Source organism: Gorilla gorilla, chromosome 3, assembly GCF_029281585.2.
Source record: "Gorilla gorilla gorilla isolate KB3781 chromosome 3, NHGRI_mGorGor1-v2.1_pri, whole genome shotgun sequence".
Lineage (NCBI taxonomy): Eukaryota > Metazoa > Chordata > Mammalia > Primates > Hominidae > Gorilla > Gorilla gorilla.
Window position 1 is genome coordinate 44,222,185 of NC_073227.2, and position 12,212 is coordinate 44,234,396.

Consider the following 12,212-nt stretch of genomic DNA (forward strand, 5'->3'; position numbering starts at 1 on the left):
TTTGAGGTCAGGAGCTCAAGACCAGCCTGGCCAACATGGTGAAACCCGGTCTATACTAAAAATACACACACAAAAATTAGCTGGGCATGGTGGCAGTAATCCAAGCAACTCAGGAGGCTGAGGCATGAGAATCGCTTGAACCTGGGAGGCTGAGGTTGCGGTGAGCCCAGATCGTGCCACTGCACTCCAGCCTGGGCAACAACAGCGAAACTTCATCCCCGCCCCCCACCCAAAAAAAAAAAAAAAAAGAATTGGTGCTTGTTGCAATATATCAGCATGAAATATTTATCAAATGTCCCTAGCATTGTTATACATCATAAACCAAAAGACATTAAAATATTCAAGTAGCTAAGTCAATGTCCATATGCAGCAGCTATTCTACATTTTTCCACCTACATAAACAGATCCAGATTGCACTACAATAATTTATTACATTTTCAGTTACAGCAACAGAACTTCCACTTAACCTGGTTATTACTTGTGATCGTTAGTTTCACATAAGATATTCCTGCCGAATAAATGGTACATAATGGTTTTTGTTTGTTTATTTGTGCTAACCCATATAAATCACTGTGTTTGAAATGTAGGTCACAATTTAATGAGTTGGGCCTAAGTGTCTATGGCTTTTAGATTACTGCTAGCATATATTTCAGTTTCTCAGGAATTAATTTAAAACTGGCAATTGCATCTGTTGGAATTAAGCTTACTTTGGCTGCATCTCAACACATAGCCTAGAAGAATTACCTAGCTCCTGAGGGACTCAGTTACTAATAGGAAGTAAACAGTCAGGAAGAAGAACAGGAATTAATAGTAGCATTCAGTTTATTCTGAATTAGCCATGTCAATGGAAAGGAACAACGGAACAGATAATCTAAACACAATAAAATAGATTACAAGTGTCATCTGTATTTGGCCGTGCAATGTGTGCATCCAGAGATACAGGGGAATATGCTTTGATAAGTCACAATATTCCAAACCAAAAAATGATTTCCCATTGGACAAGAGTCTAGGGCAAAGTTAGATACTCTGCTAGCTTTTGCCTGTTCTTCAAACCAAGATACTTCTTATTCTTACCGATAACAAATATCTATTGAGTGTCTATCTTGATCTTAGCACTGTGCTAAGCACCATTCCTCCTGGAAACAAGCTCTGACCTACATATGGCTTGGCTCTAAGAATAGCATTCCAGGCTGGACAAAAAGAAAGGAAGTGGGGAAAGCAAAGAATAAGTGTTCAAATTGCCATTTTCTTGTGATTATGCTAGAATGTAAATAAAAAACAATAGTAAATTCCTAAAACCTCAAATTAGTTCTTGATGTTTTCAGGAATGCCAGCTTAGAGTATAAGAATAAAAAAAAAAGAGGTTTAAGAAAAATCGAAACAATATTCTCTGGACTACTGGGTTTAGCAGTAGGCATACTCCTTAATAACAAGGGATTGGTTATACTAGAGATTACTACATAAGGGCCATGCAAAACATCAACAACATTATCTAATAAAGTTTAGCTGGACCTTTACTTCCGATATGTTAATATGATCTGACAAAAGTTCCCTCAATGAAATTCCTGATCAATATCAGAGAAGGAAGTAGTGCACATAAGTGTTGTTCTTCAAATTGATAACCAATCACTCATACAAATATTTACTAAGCCTATTATGTTCCCAAACCTACTCTGAATACCAGGAATGGAGCAGTGAACAAGACTGACCATGACCTTACTCTCCTGGAGTTTACACTCTAGTGAAAAGAGGAAGGCCATAAAAACTTAAATATACATTACACAGTGGCAAGTGCAATTGGGTAACATAAACACAAGATGGGGGGCCCAGGGAGTATTATTTTGTACAGGATACATAAGAAGCCTCAGAAGAAGGGGATGGTTAGCCAAAAGCCTGATGGGAAAGGAAGTAAAGAAGCAGGTCCAGCTGAGGAGCAGGCTGGAGGAAGAGCATTCTAGGATAAGGTGAACATGTAACAAGGCCCTGAGACAACAGCAGATTTGGTATATTCAAGGAACAAAAGGCCCTGGTAGGTGAACCAACCATAGTACAGGAGAAAGGGAACAGAAAAAGATAAGGACAGAAAGACCAAGGCCAGATCATGCGGGGTTTTTGGACCTCACAAGTACTTTTTACTCTCAGTAAGATGCAGAAACTGGCCGGGCATGGTGGCTCACGCCTGTAATCCCAGCACTTTGGTAGGCCAAGGCTGGCAAATCACGAGGTCAGGATATTGAGACCATCCTGGCTAACACGGCGAAACCCGATCTCCACTAAAAATACAAAAAATTAGCCGTGCGTGGTGGCACATGCCCATAGTCCCAGCTACTTCGGAGGCTGAGGTAGGAGAATCGCTTGCTTGAACCAGGGAGGCAGGGTTTGCAGTGAGCCGAGATGAGCCACTGCACTCCAGCCTGTGTGACAGAGCGAGACTCCATCTCTAAATAAATAAATAAATAAATAAATAAATAAATAAATAAGATGCAGAATCCATGGAGCGTAAAGCGAACTGACATGATTTGACCTTCGTATTAAATAACTGCTCTGACAAGTATAGGAAAAATGTGATGACAGCCGATCTCATGAGATGATTAAAATAATCCTGATAGCAGTGGAGTTGTTGAGAATTGGTCAGGATCTAAACACATTTTCAAAGTCAGACTGATGGACTAGATATGAAGTGAGATGAAAAAGATTCAAGAATAACTGCACACTTCACGGCCTAAGCACCTGAGGCTTCTATTTGCCGAGATGAGGAAGACTACAAGGGAGAAAGTTTGGTTAAGAGGGTGGAAATGGGAATTTTGATACGTCAAGTGTGAGGTGTTACTAGGCACCCATATTGGCATGTCAAGTAGGCTGCTGAATATATGACTGTGGAGTACAGGAAGAGGTCAGGATGGAGATACACATTTGACATCAGTCACCCTAAAACCAAGAGATCGCCTTTAAAACCAGACTTGGGGCCCCACAATCGAGTATTTTAAACAGAATTTGGAGTCCTAGCAAGTTCCTAAAATACATTATGTCAGAAACTTCCAGAATATCATAATGAAGTCTTCAAAGGAAACACTTAGCAAACCATCATTAATGAGATTAAGGAGGGTGAGTTAAGTAAAGGGATAGTAAATGTTTCATGCCTTGCTTTGAAAAACATTGAAGATTTCAAAAGAGATAAGAGTTTGCTTGCCCAGAACAACTAAGGGGGGCATTCTTATGTTCTTTTTAAATTTTTTTTTAATTAAAAAAAAAAAAGACTTTTCCATATCAGTATCAGAGCTGCCACTGGATGGCTGTATGATGTTGTCTAAAAGCAGAACTGAGAGAATAACACACGTGCATGTTTCCCACGGGGTCTAGAATCTGCTAAGATGGACAGAAGCACAGGGCTGGCAGGTGAGCACCAGTTCTGAAAATGGCCTTGGAAGGGGAATGCCCACTCAAAATTCTTAAGCTCTCTTCTAAGCACCAGAACTGTGCACTCAAAACATCATGAGTGTTTTGAAGTATCACATCTCTATGTGTGACTGTACGTGCAAAGGAATACAGACTGATTGGAGAGATCAACAGCTGTTATGACCCACAGACGAATTCCAGCGACTCTGCTTGAGAACAACAGGAGTCAGACCTAATTTCGTACTTGGGGAAGTGTATTTTTTAAATGTTATTATTTCAATAAAATTCACTTGCAACTAAGAGAAGAACAATGTTTCATTAGGAAATTAGCAGGGGAGGGATAGGAGCCTTAGAAAACTTGTGAGGAAAAGATTCCAAACTATAATCCTGTCTTAGTAACACCAGGGGGTGATGGAGCAGTTTAGAAATAACAACATTGAAGACAAAGAATAGCTATTGTATACAGGTCATTCAAAGCCTTATCACCAAAAGTAAAGAATTTGTGTCTGTTAAGACGCCAAAACTTTCCCCTTTTTGTTCTAAACTTTAATTTTGCTTCTTCACTCAATCAAAATAGACTTGAATTTAGCTTCAAGTTTATTAAGTTAAAGTCCTTAAGCCACTCTAGTTGATCTAGCAGTTCCCACAAAATAAAAGATAGTCAACCATCTGTATACATAGAAGGAAACTTTATTAAGTGTATTAAGTTTACACTTAATAATACTTTATTAATAACACTTTATTAAGTGTATTAAGAAGTACACTTAATAAAACATATTTAGTGTACTGTTGAAAGTTCCATACAAAACATATAGATGCATAAACATATATATATACGTACACACACCTCTACACACACTTATCTTTAAAATCGTGAGTTGTTACTATGTAAAAAGAACTTTTAATCAAAATAACTCTTTCAGTAATTCCATGTGTATACAGCGTTTTCACTGAAGCAATATGTCTATGGTTTCAAAAATTAAAGACCTACAACTTATTTTAAAAACGATAAATTTATACTGAAGTTAATGAAATTTTTATACTGCCCCCAGTCTATATCAGAAAGATGAACTATACACCACAGAAGGATTTGTCTGTCAATTGTGAACATGCAATTTTTAAACATGTGTGGATTGGTACACTCTACTTAAATAAAACGTGTCTGTTTAACTTTTAATGTGGCAGGTAAAATATGGCTAAACAGATTTTCATACAAGTTGGAAGCTGTATTTAGTATGTCTGTCTTAAAATGTAGGCTACGTAGCAATGTGAAATTCATTTGGAGAGTCCAAGAGAAAGGTGATAAGCACCTCAAAGAAACAAGCAGTTATCTTTCAGAGTGGTGGAAACCAAACCATAAGGAAAGACTGTCATAATAGTCATTCAAGAGAAGCAATGCCATGTGCTTCAAGAAACACAGTAAGAGAAAAACTCTGATTTCAAATGGAACTCTCATATCAAGTATCACAACTGTGGATAGTTTTCTGAATTTCAGGCAATAATTCACAAAAAGTGGCTCCTCATATAGGTAATTCTAGGTAAAATGCTTGAGGGCAGGGGTTTGCACACTTTGTCTTTGAAAATTCAGATAGTAAACATTTTAGGCTTTACCGGCCACAGTCTGTGCCACAACTACTCAGTGATACCACTGAGTGCGAATGAATGAGAAATGAATGAATGACAGTGGTTGTTATCTAACAAGACTTTATTTACCAAAACAGGCACTGAGCCAGATTTAGGCTGCAGATCAGTTTGCTGACCCCTACTCTGGGACTCTAGCTTTCATTCAACATTATTTTTAAATACTAAGAAACTTTTTTTTATGTTACATCTATACTATGTACATAGATAGGTTTCACAATATAACATCTACTTTAAGCAATGCACTTTGATATTTATTATTTTCTGTTTGGGGTTTGTCTTTTTATTGAGGGAGGGTGTTTCTGGTGACATCGTAAACCACTAAGTTGATCTCAGTAATCCGCAGTTTGAACAAAGCTGCTCCAGTGTGAAGGCCTGCTGGAATGTACCCATTTATTGAGTACCCCAAGAAACAATGGAAACGTTTTAGTAGTATATAATATTTATTGACTGCTTTTTATGTGCCATGCACTGACATATGTGCCAGGAATCTAGCAGTTAAAAAAAAAGAAAATGTTACCCCATAACAGTTAACACTGTAGTCATTTCCAACTGGTGGTGAACACTCTTATCTGTAAAAATAGGATAATAATGGATGGGCGCGGTGGCTCATGCCTGTAATCCCAGCACTTTGGGAGGCCGAGGTGGGCAGATCACCTGAGATCAGGAGTTCTAGACCAACCTGACCAACATGGTGAAACCCCGTCTCTACTAGATACAAAAAAAAATTAGCTGGGCGTGGTGATGCATGCCTGTAGTCCCAGGTACTTGGGAGGCTGAGCCAGGACAATCGCTTGAACCCGTGAGGCGGAGGTTGCAGTGAGCCGAGATTGCGCCATTGCACTCAAGCTTGGGCAACAAGAGTGAAACTCTGTCTCAAAAAAAAAAAGGATAATAATTTTAATACTACCAACCTCATGAGACTGTTGTGAAAATGAAGAATTAGCAAAGTGTCTGGCACATATCAGGTATTCAGTCAATTTCCCATACCATTATAATTCAAATAATTAAAGCACCAAGAAGTACTTCTAAAAATCAAGTTGAACTATATATCTATTCCTAAATAAAAGTTGTCCATAAAATAAGTTAAAATGTTAATTCTTAATGCGATGGTATTATCTAAATTACTAAAACCAGTGAATTTATAGTAATGACATATTATGATAGTCAAATAAAATACACAACAGAGAACTTTTAATTTCTCTGGCTCCTCCCCAACCCTTATTCAAACAAAATTCAGAAAAGATTTCTCTGTACACATTTAAACTCAATCCAGAAAACATGTGCCATCTTTGGGTCGGCTTTTACCATCAAGTGTCCCATAGATGATACAGATGAAAAGAATTCAAGAAATATAAAAGATGCTCCAAAATCTACCACAGAATGATTACTGTGCCTGTGCGATCAGCTAAAGCGGGGGTGTCCAAACCCCAGACCATGGACTGGTACCATTACATGGTCTGTTAGGAACAGAGCCACACAGCAGAAGGTGAGCAGCAGGCGAGCCAGTGAAGCTTCATCTGTATCTACAGCCACTCCTGGCTGCATCTATAGCCACCACTGGCATTACTGCCTGAACTCTGCCTCCTGTCAGATCACAGGTGGCATTAGATTCTCACAGCACCACAAACTCTACCATAAAATGTGCATGCAAGGAATTTAGGTTGTGTGCTCCTTATGAGAGTCTAATGCCTGACAATCTGTCACTGTCTCCCATCAGCCCCAGATGGGGCCATTCAGTTGCAAGAAAACAAGCTCAGGGATCCCACTGATTCTACATTATGGTGAGTTGTATAATTATTTCATTATATACTACAATGTAATAATAACAGAACTAAAACACACAATAAATGTAATGTGCTTCAATCATCCAGGAACCATCTCCCCACCACCGGTTCATGGAAAAATTGTCTTCCACGAAACCAGTCCCTGCAAAAAAGGTTGGGAACAACTGAGCCTGCCATAAATGTCCATATAACCAACTTAATAGTTAGAAAAATTGTTTTTGCATATCAAATAACTATTTTGCATTATCAAAACAACATCTCAAAGGTTAGCTCCACAAAAGCAGAGAATTTTGTCTACTTTTTTTCACACTGTATACCCAGAACTTATGAGTCCTTAGCACACAACAGGCTCTCACTAAATATTTGTTGCATGAAAGAGAAAATAAATAACTTGTCAACTTACTTATGTTTTAACATTATGCATTTGAAAAATTAATTTTAAAATGTAAATTATCAAAAAGTAATATATTTAAAGGTTTCTTGACATTCATAGTCTAACTGGTTTATTAATATGATTAGTCAGAAATTAATGTATTTCATAGGGATAAAGAAATAGTCTTACCTTCTTTTTCTACTCTAAAAACAAAAGTTCTTTGTGTTGTAACAACTTCAAATTTGTTGTCTCCTTGAACTCGTACTGTTGATATAGCAGAAAGGGGAATTATTCCTTTTGAATACATCTCCTGTATTGGTTAGAAAAAAAGAGAAGACATATGAAAATGAAATTCTCTTGATCTTATCAAAAAAGAATGGCACAGTATTTATAACTGCTTCTCTTTATAATTTCAATCCAAATTTTTTAAATGCCATACAAGTAATTCGTCCACTCATATTCTCATGTAATACCCTAGAAAAGAAACTATTAAATATCCCCTTCTTTGAAGTGAGATCTTTTCAACTTTCTCTTCATCTGGAATTAAAAGGGAAAGAATCAAATACAAACAATCCTACTAAACTAGCAATACAGAGTTCCAAAAACCAGCAGCATGTTCTTTAAAACAATCTGCTCAAAATGATTTTATGGTGTTTGCAGGCATCTGCTGGCCACAACAGGTACTGTAACTGAACCATTTTGAAACGAGTTTGTTACTTATTAGGAACCAAAATATACCTTAAACACATACTGGGTTTTCTAAATTAACCATGTTACTCAAAGCTCTGATGATAAGCGACTCAACCTCAAACTGTATCATTTTAATTTTTACTCTCCAATGAATAAAGAATAAAAAAAGACAGATTTTTCAGTTTCCAAACAGCATATAAATATTACAAATTTTGTTTAAAAAAAGGTCATTCTTAAGACTTTGATAACTTTTTAATCCATCTTCATTTTCCTGGACCCTCTCAAATCATGTCATGATAACTACTGCACAATTTCAACTCTTTATATTTTCTGGGCCCCGTGTTGGAAAGAAAATTGAGAGTGCTTATACTTTCAAGGAGCCTCAAAATGAAAACCCAGCTACTGCAACGAGAGAAGAGTTTAAAACTGGGTAAAAACTAAGGGATTTAAGAGTACAAAGATGGAAAATCTCAGTTCTGCTTAAAGGCTGTGAGGGATATCTTTACAAACACGGTGGTATTTAAACCCAACTTTTAAAAAACCTTAATTTTAACCAGATAGACAAGTGTGTGGGGGGCATTCTAGTCAAAAAGACTAAATAATGGAAGTGTAAGGCAGAGAAATAAGAGGACAACAACATAGAGTCAAAAGACAGGAGGCTGATAATGCATACCAAGGACACATTATAGAAGGTCTGCAATATTAAAAGAGTTTGGACACATCCTTAAGGGATTTCTTTATCTCTTCCCTTCCACAGCGTTATCCTTGGAACCCACACTTTTGAGCAGGTCCCAGATATAACTGATTTGGTAAAAACAGCAAACCATTCCATGCAGGGAGCAAGTACTGAGTTTATATTTCTCCTAGCCATAAACTCCTGCCTTAGCAATTGGTAAGGGACAGTCATCATTAGCGTCATGGCATTCTACCAGAAGGATATCCTCTTCTGCTATTTAAGGAGATACACTATATTATCATGGCATTATCTCTCGGTATTTTTTAATTTCTTCTCCTTCACTAGCTCTGTTCCAATCTCCCATCCCTGACTTTATTTATCCATCAAAATCCTATCCATTCTTTAATGTAATCTTAAATACCAATGCAATGAAGGCTCTCCTATGTCCTCCCATGCAGCCAAAACTGAGTATGGCAAATGAGTTGTGATTCAGGAAGATGAATGGGCAACCTTATACAGAAAAGAGAGAAGGATGTCAAGAAATAAGCACTTAGTAAACAACTTATTTCTTCTCCTTTTTACTTTATCTTCTCTCCCTATAAAAATCCTTTTCCACTAATTTTTTTTAATTTTCTAAATTAACACATAATAATTGTTCGTATTTATGGGATACATAGTGATGTTATGATACACAGTGATGTCGTGATACATATAATGACCAGAAGAGGTAACAAGCATGTCCATCATCTCAAATATTCATCATCTATCTGTGTTGGAAACATTCAATATCCTCCTTCTGGCTATTTGAAACTATATTAAATTAGTGTTAACTACAGTCATCCTACAGTGCTATAGAACACTAGGACTTATTCCTCCTCTCTAGCTATAAGTTCCTGCCCTTTAACAAATCTCTCCCTATGTCCTCCTTCTCCCTACCCTTCACAGCCTCTACTATCCTCTGTACTACTTTTTACTTTGGTAAGATTCACTTTGAAAAAAGCTTCCTCATCAGTGAGAATATGGGCTGTTTAACTTTCTGTTCCTGCCGTATTTCACTTAATATAATGTCCTCCAGCTCTACCAACTTTATGCAGAGTAATCTAAAATTTCTCTCTTCCTTTCTTATCTATTCATTTCACTCAATTTCACTGCCATATTTTAAGTCATCAGTAGTCTATGTAACTGTCTCGTAAGCACCATAAACTGTAAAACTGAATTTATTGTCACCTGAAGACTTACACTCTCCTTATATCTGTCCATTAAAATATCAACTCTTCTAGTCCATCTGAAATAGAATGAAGTCATCTTTGACCTTTGCTGGTTCCTTTGCACCCACATAGCTTGCATTCTCCCCACATCTAGAATAAACTTCCTCCCCACCACTCACCAACTGTGAATTACTGTCACATTGGTTTTCTTGAGGTTTCCTGAATATATCACATTTCTACCCAAGCCAGTGCCTTTGCATACACTGTTCGCTCTGCAAAGAATTGTCTTCACACTCATCTGCACATACTTACTGCCTCCTCAACCTTCATATTTCAGCATAAATATATCCTCCTGAAGAAAGCCTTTCTGACCAGCACATTCTCTCAGACCCCTCATCCTCGCAGATAACCCTAATTTAAGCTAACAGCAACCTGGATTTTTCCTTTATAACAATTATTCATTGTGATTTAAACGGTGACTTTATATTTACCTGTGTGATCATTTAATTAATATATTCTCCCCAAATAGGCTTCAGGTCATTTATCTACATTCCTCACCACCTTTCATGTAGTTAATACTATAGAAATATTTTCTGAATGAATGAGTCCTATGTCTAATCAATCACAATTATAACAATCTCTGATGGCTCATTTTTAATATTTCTTGAAATTCATTTCTTATCACTTCCACTGAGGCTCCACTGAGCCTATACATTAGTCTACATGCTACTAACGCCTGGCTTAGTGCAACAGTCTCCTGGTTTGCCTCCATACTTTCAGTTTGTTTTTCTTCTGAATTTTCCTCCATATTATTTTTCAAATGTCATACAGTTGGAGAAAATCAAGAAAAGGCTCATGGAGGTGAATAACAAGATGGGTCTGATGTTTGCACAGAATGTTGGTGGATGGCAATGGCTAGGGAGGCTCAGATGGAAGAACAAAAACACAAGGGGAACATGTAGGAAAAGACATGCTCCAGTTTCCCATAGTGTATACTCAGTCGCTGTTTAAAAAGATCATTAGGCAGAGACACATGACATGATGGGCTTAACAAAGGAAACCCTATAAATCCAAGTAGGTTAAAATGGCAATACAAGGCCAAAACTAGACCAATAAGTGCTCTAGAAATTCAGAAGAGGAAGATAACCTCTTTCCATTGTCAGGCAACCTAAGGATGTGGGAAAGGGCACAGCATCTTTGGGGACTGTGTAAGAGCCCCTCTGCTCTAAGTCTGTAGTGACTGAGACCAGACAGCAGGAATTAGAATGCCTAAAAACACTTACAATTTATCCCCTAAGTGATCTGTTTCCAAATTTTAGCTTGCATAAGAATTAGAGGAACTTATAACAACATTCCTCTAGTGAGATAATTAACTATTTGTTGAGGAAAATGTTACCATTAACCCATTTTGTCACTAGAAATAAGTCAAGTAGCACTGTACTGAAAGAAACAGGGACTAAAAAAAGATTATCTTTCTAATAGATCCCGTTAAAGAGAAAAAAATTCCTTAAAAAATAACCTACACACCTATAACAATGATATATTTAACAAGTAAATATTTCTGGTAGGATAATAGAAAAAAATAATTCCCCAGAGGTTATCAAAATACACTTAACAAGCAAAATACTATGTCACTATAACCTCAGAATGTTGTAGTTTATCTAATAGCTGATTTATAATCTAGTATGAGATCCCAAGAAAAATCTTGTAATTTTTAACACTGTAGAGTTGATTTTTATATTTGTCTTGCAACAGTACAAGATAAAGACAATAAAGAAAAAAATACTCAAATGACAACAATGCTCAAAATGCCTGTGTTTTTCAGAGTATAAAATTTTCCTTAAGGAAAGAAATTTTAAAGCATCCCTTGAGCCTGTAACACACAGATATCTAGGGCAAGTCTGTCATTTATCTACCAATTTGAGACAATGAAACAATCACAGGGCAATTCTGCCCACAGCTGGGTGAAAATGGGGGTGAGTTAGATTTCTTTGCAGGGGATAAAATATCAGGGCTGTTTGGATCATGCCATTTTCTGTGATATAATGAAGGAGTCCTTACAGAGACATGATTGGTGGCCTCAAAGAAAGTGGAAGAAACCTAGGGAATGTGTAACTGTGCACGCTACCTCCCAAAGGCCCAACCACATGCTCCTCAAGTGCACATTTAAACATTAAAAGACCCAACTGTTCAGTTCTCATAGCTGTTAACACCAGGTCACCCAGCCAAGACAGTGGCTATGGCCACACCTATGCATCCCCTTTGCTAGAAGAGTCACAACAGAAACTCTCTCTCCTTTTAGGAAACACCAAATCCAGTGTTTCTGGTTTTTTTTTTTTTTTTTTGCCAAAATGTAACCAACCATCTAGATAATAAATGGATGAAGTGTCACAGAAAATAACAACTTACATTTTTTTAATATTAAGCTAAATGATTTGCAA

At 37.1% G+C, this 12,212-nt stretch overlaps 1 protein-coding gene across 5 annotated transcripts in view; it reads right to left on the reverse strand.

The window, feature by feature from the left end:
• The window catches only part of ARAP2 (ArfGAP with RhoGAP domain, ankyrin repeat and PH domain 2), a 190,402-nt gene that overhangs the window by 125,896 nt on the left and 52,294 nt on the right, over positions 1-12,212 (reverse strand). For all 5 annotated transcript variants that reach the window (XM_055385843.2, XM_055385842.2, XM_019025871.3 and 2 more), the window contains exon 8: positions 7,387-7,507. In XM_055385843.2, the coding sequence (XP_055241818.2) occupies positions 7,387-7,507 (121 nt within the window). The remainder of the gene's footprint in view (positions 1-7,386; positions 7,508-12,212) is intronic.